At 40.9% G+C, this 16955-nt stretch overlaps 1 protein-coding gene across 3 annotated transcripts in view; it reads right to left on the reverse strand.

The window, feature by feature from the left end:
- LOC135211195 (transmembrane protein 65-like) overlaps positions 1-16955 on the reverse strand; it is a 162811-nt gene that overhangs the window by 130495 nt on the left and 15361 nt on the right. For all 3 annotated transcript variants that reach the window (XM_064244417.1, XM_064244416.1, XM_064244415.1), the window contains exons 2-5: positions 6144-6266; positions 5313-5360; positions 4081-4148; positions 1139-1342 (exon numbers count right to left, since the gene is read on the reverse strand). In XM_064244417.1, coding sequence (XP_064100487.1) covers positions 1139-1342; positions 4081-4148; positions 5313-5360; positions 6144-6266 — 443 coding nt within the window. The remainder of the gene's footprint in view (positions 1-1138; positions 1343-4080; positions 4149-5312; positions 5361-6143; positions 6267-16955) is intronic.

The raw sequence follows: 16955 nt of genomic DNA on the forward strand, positions 1-16955 counted from the left end.
ATGACAAATAGAAACAAGAGAAGAAGAGACAATGTGATAATCTGAAACTACAGATAACTTGAAAGATGGAGAAAAGAAATAAAGAGATGCTAAAATTTGTGGAAGGCAAGCTTGAGAGTAAGAATGAAATTGTGACAGCACCAAAAAAAAAGAGTTGATTGATACTCTTCTTGTAATTGTTTGGTAGTCACTTATGTGAAAATAGATGATGGATACATAAAAAACTGAACTAAATAGTGTGAAATAAGGAGTGTTCAAGATCTACCACCCTTTAGTGACCACTCCCACACATAAAACTTAACTAAACAGTGTGAAATAACGAATGTTCAAGATCACACCCTTCAGTGACTATCCCCATGAGCTGCTCCACAAAGACCAAGGGTGACAGAAGCTGCCCTAAGCAGCCAACCAGTAATCAACTGCTGCATTACACAAATAGCTGACATTCTTAATCCTCTCATTCTTATCACCTTGTTCTGAATTTGTATATATACAACATAAAAAAATTATATTTAGTCATGAAAATAATCAAAATACACTAATTTGGGATTATTTATCGCCGGAAAAAACCTGTGAATAGGCGAATTTCCACCAAATAATGGGTAGATAGAGTCCAGAGAGAAATCCGCAAATCCGGAGAACGTGAATATGAGGGGCCCACCGTATATAACTGTCCTAAAACATTTACATACTTGAGATTGAGACTCAGTGCCTTAAGGACCTTCAGTGCTCTGATATTGAATCCACAGTAAAAAAAACTAACTTTATCATAAATTTTTAGCTTCATTCACCAATGTGTACCATAACACCCTTCTTCATGTTCAAAAGGGCAATCAAAGTCATATTCAGGGCTGACTACTAGGATTCATCCTACCACATCATGCCAGAAGAACAATAAAGGAAAAAATTAGCTGATAAAAGAAAAAAAAAAAAAAAATCCTCATTAAATTTAGCTAGAATAAATAACAGATATTTGAAAACAAGAATCACTTTAAAATAGTTGCTCCCTTCATGGCATCCAACCAAAAGTAGCTAGGAGACTGGAGGGAAAAACACAAAATGAAAAGATATGAAACTGAATATCAAAAACTCTTCTAGTGATTAATATAAAAAAACACAGAGCATCAAAATAACTCACAATATTGGAGGACCATCTTGATGACATCATCTCCAACTGTTCCTGAGAGAGACTTGGAGGCTTGATTCCAATTTTTACTGCAATATTTTCTACATACCAAGCTGACCCTATGCCAGCCAAATCACTAACTGTGTTACCAAGTGCAGCTGCTGCCATGGTGCTAATGCCAAGACCAATACCAATTGTTGTGTCAATATAGTCACCCTGTAGAAAAGAGTAAGGAATTCTACGTAACAAAATCAGTACAACTTGTAATGTTATGTACATAATTATTTAGCATAGGTGCAGCATGCCTTCAAGGGGGCCGGCCGGCTAATGCCACTTTTTAAGGACAGGACTTTGATAGTCATACCACTTAATAAGGTGACTTGGGACATCTCCAAACCGCATATGATTTTCACCTCTGACCTTCGGTTTTGTGACACCAGGGCAATTTATCCCGAAAAAGGGATTTTCACGTAGGAAAAATCTATTTCTGGGCGAGGAAGCCGTGTCACTCCGTGAAATATGTCTCCTTTAGCACTATTTCTAGTAAAATATTGCTATAGTACCATAGAACTACTAAATTGGACATGTCAGAAACCTCTGACTCGCTCACCTATATAAAAGGTGTCGGTATAAAACTGGGGCGAGTGTTAAACACTACCACAGCAACCCTTCCAATTAGCCTTTTCCTCATCAACAGACCCTAAATACGGGGAGCCGACCCATAGGTCACACCCAGCTACCCCGTTGAAGGCGTCTGTGACGTCATACTTATCGATAGCCTCGTGTTTGCACGCTCATTTTTAGCTATCTGTTCTTATTTCTTTGTTTCGTATCATTTATCGTTATGGATCGTCAATCTGCCTCTTCACCCAAGTTAAGTACTGGTTCACCTTTTTTCAATATTTAGGGAGTGAATTTGCCTTTCGTTTTGCCTTTATTTAGGGTTTTGTTAGGCGTCACTTTACAGTTGCGGGCGACGGCGAGTCGCCATTACGGCGTACCCTTGTTTTGTTCCAGTTTCGAGTGGGCTTCCTTCCTGCTCGTATCATGTGATTTTTCAGTACATATTTTATTTATGTTTTGGGTGGCGGTTTTTTTGTCGACCATTTTCAAATTCTATCTCCTCCCTTGATATTTAATATTAAGACCTGGGATTACTACCATATATAGACTTCATGTAGACCTCCAATCAAATGAGTTTTTTTTTTAAAGTAATTTTTTTGCTAGATATGAATTTTTCATTATGGTAAAAAAATAAAACCCTATAAATCAGGGGAAAAAAAAAAAGACAAAACAAAAATTGGAAAAAAGGGGCTTGATTTGATTGTTCTATATTGTTCTATAATGTGTTTCTGAGTTATATACCAAATTCCAATGTTATAGCTTTAAAACTAAGTGAGACGATAGATTTTGAGGGTCAATAAGTATAATTTTGAGATCCAAGCGTTCAAAGTTTTCCTTCGTATTTTTATAAAGACAATGTTAATAAATAATGATTATTATGAAAGTATATTTCTTCTTTGTGTATTAATAAACCAAAACTATGTTATTTATCATAATTTAATCATAAATGATGATCCCTTTGCTCATATATCGTAGCCTGGGGCACTGCGTCAGGCAAGGGGGCACTCCTTCCTACGCAACTCTCTCTCTCTCCTTCACTAACTTGGCTTATTACAGCGAATTTTCTTCTTCTGTATGTTAGGGAGATGTTTTCCTTGTATTTTCCTATTTGGCATGATGAAATTCTTGCGGAAACAAAGATAAACAAACATACATGCAAGAGAATGTCAGAGGTGAAACTCGAAGATGTACTCTCTTTTTACAAAGACAATGTTAATAAATCATGATTATTATGAATTTCATATTCCTTTTTGGCTTTAATAAACCAAAACTAAGTTATTTATCATAAATGAAGATCCCTTTGCTCAAAGATCGTAGCCTGGGTTACAGTGTGACATGTGCGTCAGGCAAGACGGGGGGGCGTTACTTACTATGCAACCCTCCCTCTCTCTCTTCACTAACTATGCTAATATCGTGTATATTATGATATTCTGTAATCATATTACAGCAAATTTCTTCGTCTGTATGTTAGCGAGATGTTTTGCTTGTCTTTTCCTCACTGGTATGATGAAATTCTTGCTGAAACAAAGATAAACATACGTAAAAGCAAGCGAATGTCAGAGGTGAAACTCGAACATGTAGACTACTTGGGGTTTGTGCTCGCACTGAATCGTGGTTGAACTTAGTAGCTGACTGACTTCCTTTCTGCGACTCATGGAATCTACAGATGCCATTGCTCAAGATTTCTTTGACAATAATTATCAAAATTTATGATAACAGAAGAAAAATTGCATTTTCTTGTACGGATCAATGTTTTTGGCTTATTGAGTTAGGTTTACTAATTACCCTGTAACTACGAAAGTAAGAGGAATTTTGACTAAATATTTTGTATACGTATTCTCAATTGCCACATGAAGCTCCATGAATTTTTTCATGAATTTGCATTTTTCGCACTATACCCCCATATATAAGGGTTCTGGCCAGCCCCCTTAAACCTACAAGGTAAACATATGAAAAATTTAATAAAGAACTACACCTTGCAGTATACACAGTACTGTTTACATGTATGCAACAATACTGTAGTACTCAGAAAAGTGGATCTAAGATTATCACTTTTTCCTTCATTTAAAATATTCAATTATAACCTAATCTGAGAACTTCCACATAACAAATACTACCAAAAAATCTTCAGGCAATAGCTTGTCTTATAGTTAGACAAGCACTTATAGAAATCCACCTTTCCTTTTGAAGTGAAGAGACACCATTCTACATTATTTTATGATTATATCACAACCTCTACTATTTAATTCTTTCCTAAATACTTGTATAAGGGTATGTATTTTGTTATCATGTTCCAATACCAGTAAAAAAATTATTACATCAATACTTACAGCAACAATCATAATAAAGTTGTCGAGGAAACCAAAACCAATAAATGGTAGAGCATTATACAAAGCCACTGTAAATAAATAAGGAAGCATATGTTATACGTAATATCTTTAGTATGATTAACAGATCATTTCTTTTAGTAAAAAAAAGAAAAGCCAGAACTCATATAACAGAAGTCAATAAGATTGGCAGCCTAATGCCCTTATCTAGACCAAGCCAAAAGAAAAAATAAAGAGATATGATGGAAAACGGGGGGCTTAACCTTAAAGGAACTTCCTGAAATTATAAAGTGATGAATCAAGTAAAATGTAAACAGGAAGACAAAGATGCACATTTATGAGTTCTGGATTGCTTATAGCTGATAGCCAATTTACACTTCCTTCTTTAAACTTCTACCTATTGTTTATCCCATATTTATTATTTAAGGTACTTACAAAGACAGACATGACAGAAACAGACTAACAAATCTTCCAGCCAGTGAGGAAAAATACCCACTAATATTGAAGGAATTTTGGAGTGCCATGCACAAACTATTAACACTAGATGAGTAGTGAAATTTCACTGGGAAAATTACCAAATTATGCAAAACCATAGATAATTAGGTGCTTCAATTTCAATTTCAAGAGCAAGGACAACAAAATAATGGTTGTTTGACTGACATACAGGGAATGACTTAACTACCACTACAGGTGCACTCAGATTAGATATCTGTCATGTAAAGTCTTCTTTTTCCTTCCTTTCTGAGTGTCTAAGGAATTGCTGACTGCAGATTTACGCAAATGTAAGTCTGATGGGTTACGGTAAGCCAAATATTTCTTAATGTAACTTACTGGGAGTGTACAACTAAAATCTATGCACTTCACTATTATCTCCTTGTTCCCTGACATCTTTGTTATGTGACTAGTTTCCAAAATATTATATACATAATAGTATAGTGGTGAATTTTTGTACATCTTCCTATCATAAAGATTTTTCACATTTTATTTCACAGCAAAGTTTCTTGAAGTGTATTGTCTTTACTATTTACAGCATTTCTTCATTTTTAATGTTCACACTTTCATTTTTTGATTTTATCTTTTGTTGAACCTGCCTATCTAGCATTACAGATAGGTAAATAATAAACTCAAAAGTCAGCGTCAATTTCAGAGAAGGTAACAAACTCAGCAAAAATCTATACAACTTCAATAGCAACAGTAACAAGAAGTATTACGAGCTGATTTACACACATACTTACATTTTCTGAGTTCAGAAGCAGTAGGACGCTTGGCTTTGGCCTTTTCAGCTGTAAAAAATAAAAAGGAAATATGATAACATTAATTTGTCAAAACATTGGTCTTATGACAATGTTGATGATACAATAACTCTATGGCTCTTTAAAATGTAGTAACTTATAAGATTTCATTATCCTGCAATCTATACCAAGCATACAACAAAGTCTTTTGAAAAATCATTATAAGCCCAGAGTAATAAAAAGAAAAAAAAACTGCCGAATAAAATTATTTAATAAGAAAAAGAATTACGACGTATGTATTTTTTTGCAAAAAAGTATGACTAGACACTATGTAACAATGAATTACAAGAAAATACAGCGAGAAATAATGAAAATTTTGCAAAGCTGAAGCAGTAGCATAAAGACTACTTTTAATATGAAACAAATTTAGCAAGCTAGTTGAGCTCTTTAAGAGACTTATCAATACTTTTTAAATTTCGCTGCATTTGCTACAGTAGTAAAAAGTATATATTTACATCATGTCAGCATTTGGAAAATTAAGTAATTATAATTTACAGTGCCAGTATTTGATGCTACTTCACTTCAAACCTTACCAATAAAAGAAACTTTAAATGGTGAAAAAAACACAAAGAACAAGATCATTATTGCAGTGCTTGGCAAGTATAGGTAAGTTAGGGTTCTAAATTGAGAATACTATGAGGATAGTCATATTTCATAAACATCCATCATAAAATATAATCAAAGCCGAGAGAAACCTCAAATCCCGAAGACGCCATCATATATATAAGGAATCATGCTACATAAATGTAATACACTAATTGTAGACTGACTTACCAACTTTCTTCTTTAACCAGTCCTGAGGTATCTCACAGTAAGTGCCAGTAGGATCAGCACCAAGTAGATGCACAGATGAAGGACGGCCAAAACGTGATCGCCATCTCCATGAGGCTAACTTCTCTGTGGATTATCCAAAGCATACATGATAATTAAAATTTTTCACACAACACAACAGCATGGGTTTCATTACTCATGGAATATATAAGTTTAATAAAAAAAACACAGGTGCCCTAAATTAAGTTTGGGCATGGCTTGCCTTCATGATCTAAATTGTGACAGACTGTTGTTGGTCTGGATTAAACTGACACTATGCACGGGTAGCTTGAACTTGACTACTAACAGAAAAGAGTGACCTGAAATACAATCTCACTGGGCATGAGTGGCCTGGACTAAACAGTTACTAATTTGGATACCCTTAACTAAACTTTAATGAGTAAGGATGGACTAAAATTAATTGTTGACAAACAAGAGTTGCTTGGATTACAGTTTCAGTAGATAAGGATGATCCATGTCACTCTTACTGGAGCAAGAACCTGAAATAGACAAACACTCTCTCTCTCTCTCTCTCTCTCTTCCCCTCCTCCTCTCGCTCTCTCTCGTCTCTCTCTCTCTCTCATCAGTTATCAGTTAATGTCTTAAGACAATGTCAAAAGGTAACCATAGAAGAAACCAAGGTAAAAACTCTGATATGGCTCTGTTCAAAGATAAGGATGACCTTCAGGCACTTGTAGGTGTTGAGACATGTGAATTAAAATAAAATGTACAAACTCATCAAGGCACCACTTGCCTAAAACATCCTGTGCACGCTAACAGAGCCAGCTGTTGAGTGGGTACATCAGGATGACATGCACAGCTGTCACGAAATCGATGCATAAGCAGGGAATAGTAAGTATAACTAAACCAAAGGCACTAGATACTTAATGACACTGCCTTTCCTACTATTACTGTAGGTTGTCAATTCAATGGATGAGGTCCTGGAGCTTTTTAACAAAAAACTTGATGTACATTATGGAAACTGGAATTGCCATGGCTGCTGGTACCAGACTTGCCCACCAAGTGGTGTGCAGCAGCACGGTATGATTTATCAGCCAGGTACTCGTGTGCTATGCACAAATCAACCTGTTGTTGCTAACTAAATGATCACATATAAAGCATTAGAGGAAAGTACAATGCAAGCACACCAATTGACAAAAATGTATATCCAATGTTCACGTTCTGTCAACATGAAGTGGCACTGTTTAGCAAGGAAAATACCTGAGGTGAAATTTTTCCTTTTAGTTTTGAGTCATACAGTCAGTGCAGTTGACCTAGCAAACACATACTTGATCACATGTCTACATGACATTAATGAAGAACTGGGATATACAACATACTGCAAAAATGGCAAGTCATAATCACTTACACAGCAATAATAGTAGCAACTTTTCTTCTTCACTTTCATCTGACTATATTGACACATTGACATAAAAGGACACTGAGAAGGCTACAAGGTCTCCAGTTGAAATTAGAGTATCACTGTAAATAAAAAAGGGATTTGACGTAAGGAAAAATCTATTTCTGGGTGATTGGTTCGTGTCGCCAGCAAAATATCCTTTAATCCATTATTTCTAAGGTAAATGTACTAACACATACCAGAGAATAAATAAAATAAAGAAAAGGTCAGTACTACTGACTCGCTCACCCTCCAAGAGGGTGTCGGTATGAACACTATGGCGAGTGAGACCACTACCACGAACCACTTGCCAATAGAAATCTCCTACTACAAAACCCCCACTAGAGGGGACCGACCCACAGAGTGGGCAGACAACTACTACTACTCCATCCCATGCTGCCGACTGCTGCGCCTCTGGTGGCCATCCTGAAGTTTAGCAGACAATCTTGAGCGCTGGGATGGGTAGGGTGGGTGGATTTCGACTTGGCGACACGAACCAATCGCCCAGTAAAATAGATTTTTCCTTACGTCAAAATCCCTTTTCTGGGCTCAGTTCGTGTCGCTGCGCGAAATCGTACCAGAGAAATAGCACAAGATTGTAAAGAAACAAATAAAACAGATAAAAAAGGGTCTCAATAAAACATAAAATAAAATAAGGAATATAATTGCTAAGAAATATACATATACACAATGATACAGAATAGAAATATTACTTAAAATTAACTTAAAGTTAATAATATTCCTTAAAATTAACTTAAATTTAACATATATGTACAGGGCTTACATGGAATATATGTTGAGCTTAACATCTGTGTATAGTTAATATGTACAAAGTAATTAAAGCAATTATAATAATAAATTGAATTAGAACAAACTTCGATAATAATATAATAAAGAAATGTATATGACTTAGTATACAAAACCCGTAACCATTGTAAATAAGATGTGTCACCCTAGCATAAAAATAAGGGGACCACATCATAGAGATCATTATATACAATCAATTGTGAGTGACCCTAGCAAAAAAAATAAGGGGCACCCACTGTACCATCATAAGAGCAGCTAAGACTCAAGGTAAACGTAGATGAACATGGTAGGCATTGACAAACTGTTGGGTGAGATAGGTAGAAAGGAGAACTGGATCTTCTACTAAAGATTAAGCAGAGTCGGGGGAAACTATGTTACCCGCCGCAACTGCTGAAAATTTCAGAGCTTCCAAGGACTTTAAGTAATGACGCTTAAATACTGTCGGCGATTTCCATCCAGTATACTTCTTTAAATCATCGAAATTCATGTGTTGGAAATAGTTAATTGAGGTGGCAACTGCCCTGACATCATGTGCTTTAGGGAAGGAATCAGGGTTGGCTTGCTTAATAAAGTACAGGATCTGTTGCCTGATACCTTTAGTAGATAAAGTACCACCTTTTTCTCTCATAAAGAGAGGACCCGAAGAGGATGAGGATGTCCTGGACAGAAAGGCTCGTAACGGTCGATACTGACAAATTATAAACATCTTGTGGAAGGGGTACAACCTTCCACGGTTCCCAGCTCATCAAAGGATCCTCATTCTTTGCTATAAAACTACGTTCCGGAGAAAGTAGAACTTCCCCTGTGGGAAGAAATTCTATATGATTCGGATCTCTGGATAACGCCAACAGTTCTGAAATTCTAGCTCCTGAAGCCAAGCTTAATAAAAATAGAGTTTTTCTTAAGAGCATTATAAATGAACATGTCGTATTATCTGTTTCTGAAGCCAGCTTTAGAACATCATTTAAGAACCACGATACTGACGTAGGCCTCACTGAAGGTCTAAGCCTAGCACAAGCCTTGGGAATAGACGAGAAGTAAGAGTCTGTCAGTCTATGCTGAACCGAGTTGAAAAATCTTTTTCAAGGCCGACTTGTTTGTCGTAATAGTGCTAGCTGCTAAGCCTTTTACAAATAAAGATCTGAAAAAGGATATAGCTGAATTGATTGTCATGATTCTAATATCTGATTCTCTCAGGAAGGTTGCCAACTTTTTGACTGCAGCATCATACTGTCTCAAAGTTGAATCTCTCTTATCAGATTCCAAGAAAAGAATATTTCGAGGATCAATATTCGCGTCTCTTTTAGCCGCAAACTTCATGAAGTCCATAAAGTTAGGGTTTTGAGAATTCCTGAGGAAGCGAACACAGTCTTCGTTTGTACTAACTGGGAGAGCCTGGGATTGGGAATTCGAAGAGGACGAAGACCCAGTTCCAGAATGAGAGGGTACCAATTGCTCTTCGGCCAGTCCGGGGCTACTAGAGCTACTTGACCCTTGAACGTCCTGAGTTTGTTCAGTACCTTCAGGAGAAGATTCACTGGAGGAAAGACATAAATCTTCTCCCAGTTTTGTTCCAGTCTATGGCCAGGCGTCCGTGGCATAGGCCAGAGGGTCCAGGTTGGGGGCCACATAACATGGGAGTTTGTGGTTCGCTTGGGATGCGAATAGATCCACTTGTAGACCTGGAACCCTCCGGAGAATCCATTGGAACGAACTGTTGTCCAGTGACCATTCCGACTCCAGAGGAACTGACCGGGATAGAGCATCTGCTATGACGTTTCTCACTCCAGCTATATGGGTGGAGGAGAGGTGCCAACTGAACTTGTCCGCCAGGGAGAAGATGGCTACCATGACATGATTCAGATGTCGTGACTTGGAGCCTCCCCTGTTTACACAATGGACTACCACTGCGCTGTCTAAAACTAGCTTTATGTGGGAGTTCTTTGGCGGACGTAACCTTTTTAGAGTCAAGAACACTGCCATTGCTTCTAGAACATTTATGTGAAGCTGGCGGAACTGGGGTGACCAGGTTCCTTGAACCTTCTTGAACTGAGAATATCCTCCCCAGCCGCTTAATGAAGCGTCTGTGCGGATGGTAATCCCCGGAGGAGGAAACTGAAGGGGTACTGATATTGACAGGTTCTTGACTTTTGCCCAAGGGCGTAGAGATTCCGCAGAATCTGTGGGACTGATGATAACTTGTCCTTGGACCTGACATTTGCTCGTGAGCGCCAGATTCTGGTTAGGTCTTTCAGTTTGGCTTTCATCAAAATGTTTGTCACTGATGCAAACTGGAGTGAACCCAGGATTCTTTCCTGGCTTCTCTATGAAGCAAGTTTGTGTCCTAGAAATTGCTTTACTGACTTCGCTATTTCTTTCCTCTTGGCTGATGGAATCGACAGAGTATGGGAGGATAGATTCCATTGAATGCCCAGCCACTGAAAGTTTGACTCCGGAGTGAGTCTTGATTTTGTCCTGTTTATCTTGAACCCTAGATATTCCAGGAACTGGATTACTTTCAGTGTGGCTTTGCGACATTCCTCGACTGTTGGAGCCCAAATTAACCAATCGTCGAGATACGCTACTACCATGATCCCCTGCGCCCTTAGTTGTTGGACGACCACTTCCGCCAACTTCGTGAACACCCTGGGTGCCACGTTCAGACCGAAGGGAACTACCTTGAAGGAGAATGCTTGATCTCCTATCTTGAAGCCCAGATAAGGGCGAAAGTGTCTTGCAATAGGGATATGATAGTATGCGTCTGTTTTTTTTTTAGATCGATAGAGGTGGTGAGGCCCCCACGGAAGAAGTAAGGTCCGCACTGCGAGATGGTGAGCATCTTGAACTTGTCGCAGCGAATGGCCAAGTTTAAACGGGATAAGTCTAAGATTACCCTTCTTTTTTGTGAGCCTTTCTTTGAACGCTGAACAAGCGCCCTTGAAATTTTAATCTGTTTGACTCTCGCTATTGCTCCTTTCTGAAGGAGGTCCTCCGCATACTCCGTCAATTCCTTTGATGGAAGTTGAAGGAAAGGTCTGGGTGGGGGGCGGATTCGCAACCCAACTCCAACCCAGGCCTTTCGACACAATACTTTGTGCCCATTTGCTGAATCCCCACCGGTGCCGGAAGAGAAACAGCCTCCCTCCTACCTTCAAGTTCTCATTGCTGCTGGTAACCTCCGCGGCCTCCCCGGAAGTGTTTTCCTCTATTAAGGGACCTTCCTGATCCTCTCTGACGAAAGGATCGCTTACCTCTGCCTCCCCTACCTGAGCGGTCCATACTGCTGAAAGGCCTGGCCTTCGAACACTTGGTTGAAGGCTGGGGAGACAGCGTAAGAGGTGGAAGGTTGAGGCTGGGGAGAAATCACGTAGATAGGCTGTGATTGAGCCTTGGAGGTAGAGGGTTGGGCCGCCTGCACCAACGGAACAGCCGAAACAGGCTGGGCGAAGCGTTGTTGTTTCTTTTGGTAAGGCTGGAAACGTCTGGGTTTCCTCTGGGCCTTACCCCTTGCTGCCTGGTCTTGGCGTCTCTTTGCAGTGAGACCCCAACGATCCTTAAGGCTTTGGTTAAGCCTTGTAGCTTCCGCCTGGACCTCCTTTACCATTGCATCGGGGAAGAGGTCTGCTCCCCAGATGTTTGATGAAAGCAACTTATTCGGTTCATGCCGAATAGTTGCTTCCTGGAGGACATGCTTCCGACAGTTCGTTCTGGCTGTGGCGAACTCAAACATGTCAGACTGAACCGTTTGTGTCAGTGACTTGGTGAGAAGCTTAAAGAGTGGCTCGGAACCGTAAGAAATGGTAGCCACTTCCGTCATGGCCATGGTGTTAATAGACCTGGCTAGCCTAGTCTTGGCCTCAAACTCCGCCTGAATGAGGCTGTCCGGAAGTCTAGGCAGCTTCTCACCAAACTGATCCATAGCACAGTCTGGTTTGAGTTTGCCCGCCGAAAAAGTGTTGGGCAGATCTTCCCACAATTCTCCGAGTGAGGGAAGCAAAGGAGATGTGGGGTCTGCTTCCTTTAGCTGTGGTAACGACTCCCCCTTCTGGGCCGCTGGGATAGTGACCGTAGCTATCTTGGTAAGGAAGGGAAGTGGAGTTCCCTCTTCCATTGTGAAAATGTATTAAGCCCTCTGGACCTGACTACTGTAACCACCTAAGGTCTCTAGTTGAAATTTGAGTTATATAATATGTGCACCAACTGTTATTACTCGCAATGCATTTTTTTTTCTCACCAATATTATTACTGTTATTACCAGTATGATGATTACTAGCTTTTATGCTACCTCAGCTATATTATGGATAAGTGCCGATTATTCATTTTCTTTTTCTATTTTATCATATCTCATGTATCTAGATTGTGTATGTTACTGTCTGTATCTTGTATACTCAATGTATATGGCCCCGAGCTGAAATAAAACATATTATTATTATTATTATTATTATTAAAAGGTTGAATCTTCGTGTTTGAACAATCCATGTCCTCTAAACACCTGAGCCATTCTCTTTGAGCCTGGTCACGTGAGTAGAGGACTGTCTCTTTAGGGACCTTGTCATCTCTAGTCATGGCTGCGTCAGTGAGTCTGGCGTAGCCAATGAACGGTGGCTGTAGACCCTCCGGGTAGAACTCGAAGTCCTCAATCCTTCGAGTACCACACTCCGGAATTGAAATAAGCCCGTCCTGGAAGGGGGCGTATGACGCCACCCTCCAGGGGTTATTCATAGAGAACGGAGGCAGAGAGTCATGAGTGGAAAGCTGAGCCATACCTGTGCCGAAAGGTGGGGAGTAGCTAGAGGAGCCTGGCTAAGTTCGGCGATGATGTTATCCTGGGAGGCGATCCTGTCGGACAACCGGGAGAACATCTGCTCCATACTGTTTTTGAGAGAACCGACCAAATCCCCCATGTGTTGCAACAGACCAGCATTGGGATCCAAAGCCGGAGCTGCTGCGGAGGTGGTTGGGTAACTCTGAACAGGTACCAAGGGGAGAGGAGAAACGGCTGACTCCGCCGGAGTATGTGGTCTCTCCTTGGAAGACCTGCTCCTTGAGGATTTGGAGCCGGACCCAGAAGCTCTAGACCTCTCTGCTCCGGGGTTCGTAGCCGGAGACTTGCGAGATGTTGACGCCGACGAAGTCTTTTTGGACGACGACGACGTCTTGCTTAGGGTTTTCACAACCATCTGTCCCTTGACCTTAGGTCTTACGGAAGCATCAGGAGAAGTATAAAGGAGCTCAACTCCTGTAAAGCCTTGGAAGGAAGCTGGAGACTGTTAGCAGGAGTAGAAGACCCAGTGGCGCCCAAGGGAAGCCCTTGGGCGTCCAACGTACCTACCTCGACCAACAGGTCGTCAACACCTACCATTGGTTCAATATTCAGATCAAGTGTCGCGACTTCCGACGAGATATCTTGGCCTGGTTCACTCAACGAAGCGGCGAGCTGTTGCTGAATCGCCGCCATAGTCGGGGCTGCCTCTGCCGGGTCGACGTAACCCGTTGACTTGCCGCCGGGGAAGATTAGGACAGCCAACCTCTTCTCCAGAATGTAGGGCTGTCCCTTGGCGGCGTTCTTGCCGAAACCGCCGACCCAAGCCCTCAGGGTTGCCAGGGCGGTGTCTCTAACGGCGGGAGCCTGGAAGAGAGGGTATTTGTTAGTTTTAAGTTTAAACTTAAGATTAAAACTTTAACGTAATAGGCTTAGTCTAAAAACACAGGGGATGCGAGATCCCATATAAAACAAGCTTAAGTTTAAAATAAGAGATTAAAATTAAACTTAAGAACTATAACCTTGTAGGGATTAGCGAACGGAGTTGGGAATACTTACCCCGTCCAAGAGCTGGCTCACCAGATCGTAGCAAATGGTGCAGGTCTCGTGGAACCAGACTTGTAGATTCCCGTGCGGAGTCGCGCATGGAGCATGGGATCTGCAGACTTCATGCCCACAGGGTCCTGGAGGCATGGCATTGCATCCTGGATGCTCACAGTTGGTGGTCTGTAAGTGAAAAGATACATGAGCATCGTAAAAGATATCACTTACAGGCTAGAGGCTAAAAGAAACTCCGCTGCATGCCGGAGCGCGAAAAAATTTTGGGCATAACCCCTCCCTTACCGCCTGAATAGGCTAGAACCCCGGAGAGATCCGGTGTGATAACGTAGGTAACGGAGGGATTGGCTTAAGGTAGCTTAAATTAAACTTACTATAGTTTAAATTAAATACTAAACACTTAAACCTAAAGCCCTAGAACGTAGAATAAATCCGGTGCGCGGCGGTGTTCGTGTCGCGATATCAGCGAGACGGGGTGGTTAGGAAAGACCAACTGTACGCCTGCAGTCCGCCCGCAAGGGTGAACTAGCACCTTTCCACGTGGATGCCGGAGCTCCGGTAAATTAAAGAGCACCAGTAAAAGCCGGGAAAGAGCGAGAGGCGAAACCAGACTCGAGCTAGCAACGGAGCGACGGAGTAACGACGGAGGGGGGAAGGCCAGTCCCCCCCGCTTAGTCATCCGAGCGCGCCGTGAAGCCGGAGAACGGTCAGGTCCAGTCCTGGGTCTGTCCAGACCCCCCCTACTCCCCCCGCCTAGGGATGAGAGGGAGGCAGGCAACGGGGTATGTGGAGCGAGCGAGGACAGACCTACCCCCCCCCCGGCCCTATGGGAGAGCGGGAGGAGGGTAAGGTGACTGGACAGGCGCCTGGCTGCTCCGTGATCACATAGTGACCACGGAGCGGTAATATGCGAATACAATGAAACAATATAGCCTAGGTTAAAGCAACCAACTAATCAGTGAGATGCTATACAGAAGCAACCGAACTGAAGAGCGGAAGCAATAATGGTGGATACCACGGCAATACAGAACCTAGGCTATGTGAAATGCCAGACGCCGTAGGCTAACCTAAAATATAAAAAAATAACTAAAAATGACTTAACGATAAAGTAAGAAAATAAATCAGTAGGAGAAAAAATCCAGGAGTGTACGACTAACCCGAAAGAAAGTCTACCACTCAAAAGCTAGCCGGGGGCCGATACTAAGAGCTGTGGCTAGGGTCTGGATGGAAGATGCCTACGCAAGGTAAAGAAGACATGCATGCATGACATAAACCCAGTAGGCTGGACCCCTAACATAAAATAGATAACTAACAATAGAGCATAAGGAAATAAGGGAAGGTTCTAGGTATGGAAGACCAAGAACGAACCCGCCACGAGGCAGAAACCATGCTGCCATGCTTCCGACCAAGAGCCCGTATTTATACCTAAAAAAACGGCAATATACTGACTCAAGCCGGAAAAAACCCAATAGCAATAACAACTGATTACTTAACTTAGCTGCTGCGATGGCTGCACGCTCCATAATTGAGTAAAATCCAAGATAGGGGGTCACACACAGAGCAAAAAGGGCACGTGTGTACGCGGTGCGCTAACTGAAAAGGATGGCCACCAGAGGCGCAGCAGTCGGCAGCATGGGATGGAGTAGTAGTAGTTGCTGCCCACTCTGTGGGTCGGCTCCCCTCTAGTGGGGGTTTTGTAGTAGGAGATTTCTATTGGCAAAGTGGTTCGTGGTAGTGGTCTCACTCGCCATAGTGTTCATACCGACACCCTCTTGGAGGTGCGAGTCAGTAGTACTGACCTTTTCTTTATTTTATTTATTCTCTGGTATGTGTTAGTACATTTACCTTAGAAATAATGGATTAAAGGATATTTCGCGCAGCGACACGAACTGAGCCCAGAAATAGGTACAGTATATCATAAAGATACATACTCACTGAAATTTACATACACTTTGGAAACTGGATATAATGTGGCTCATACTTACACATAGTAACTATTAAACTCAGATACATTTACTAGAACTGGAATAAACCCATCCTCACCAAGGTAGTCAAGTATTTAAATGTTTTTTGTTTTTTGGCTGAAATATACATAAATATGCAAATGGAATCTATTGGTCACTTTTGTTTTTTTTTTACCAAATCATCCACAAATCATGTATAAATTATGTATGAAATATCCCCAAGCAATCTCCTATTTCACGTCACTGACAAAAAGGTATCGTAATGTCCTAAAACCGCCTTCTAGTCCCAACCCTTATGCATTTTTCAGGGGAATACCCTCAACTGTAAAGTAATATAGCAAGACATATAGAACAAAATTATGAAGTGAGACTATGTCAAAACACATACTATTAAACAAATGCTATGATAAACGGAACAAGAAATAAAAAACTTGAAATAATATAAACAATGATTATAAACAAATGATTATAAAACCCTCAAATGAGGATAATAATATATGTTAACTTAAAGTATGGATCCCCCCAGATTCATCACTCGGTCCTATTGCAATGTAGGGTTAATATTGCAACATGATTGGTTAAATACATGTACCCCCCCAAAATCCCCCATTATTTCTCTCACTTAGGAGTCACTGTCTGAAACAAAATCTCCCCTATAACATGGCGCATGCGTGGTAGCATTAGTCATCGTAATAGCAGTAGTAGTAGGTAGACTTTGCCTGTGAAACAGCTCCATTATAATTTTTTTTATAGCTTGTTTCCGCTTGTATTTTGCGTTTCAAATG

This window comes from Macrobrachium nipponense, chromosome 4 (genome assembly GCF_015104395.2).
Source record: "Macrobrachium nipponense isolate FS-2020 chromosome 4, ASM1510439v2, whole genome shotgun sequence".
NCBI lineage: Eukaryota > Metazoa > Arthropoda > Malacostraca > Decapoda > Palaemonidae > Macrobrachium > Macrobrachium nipponense.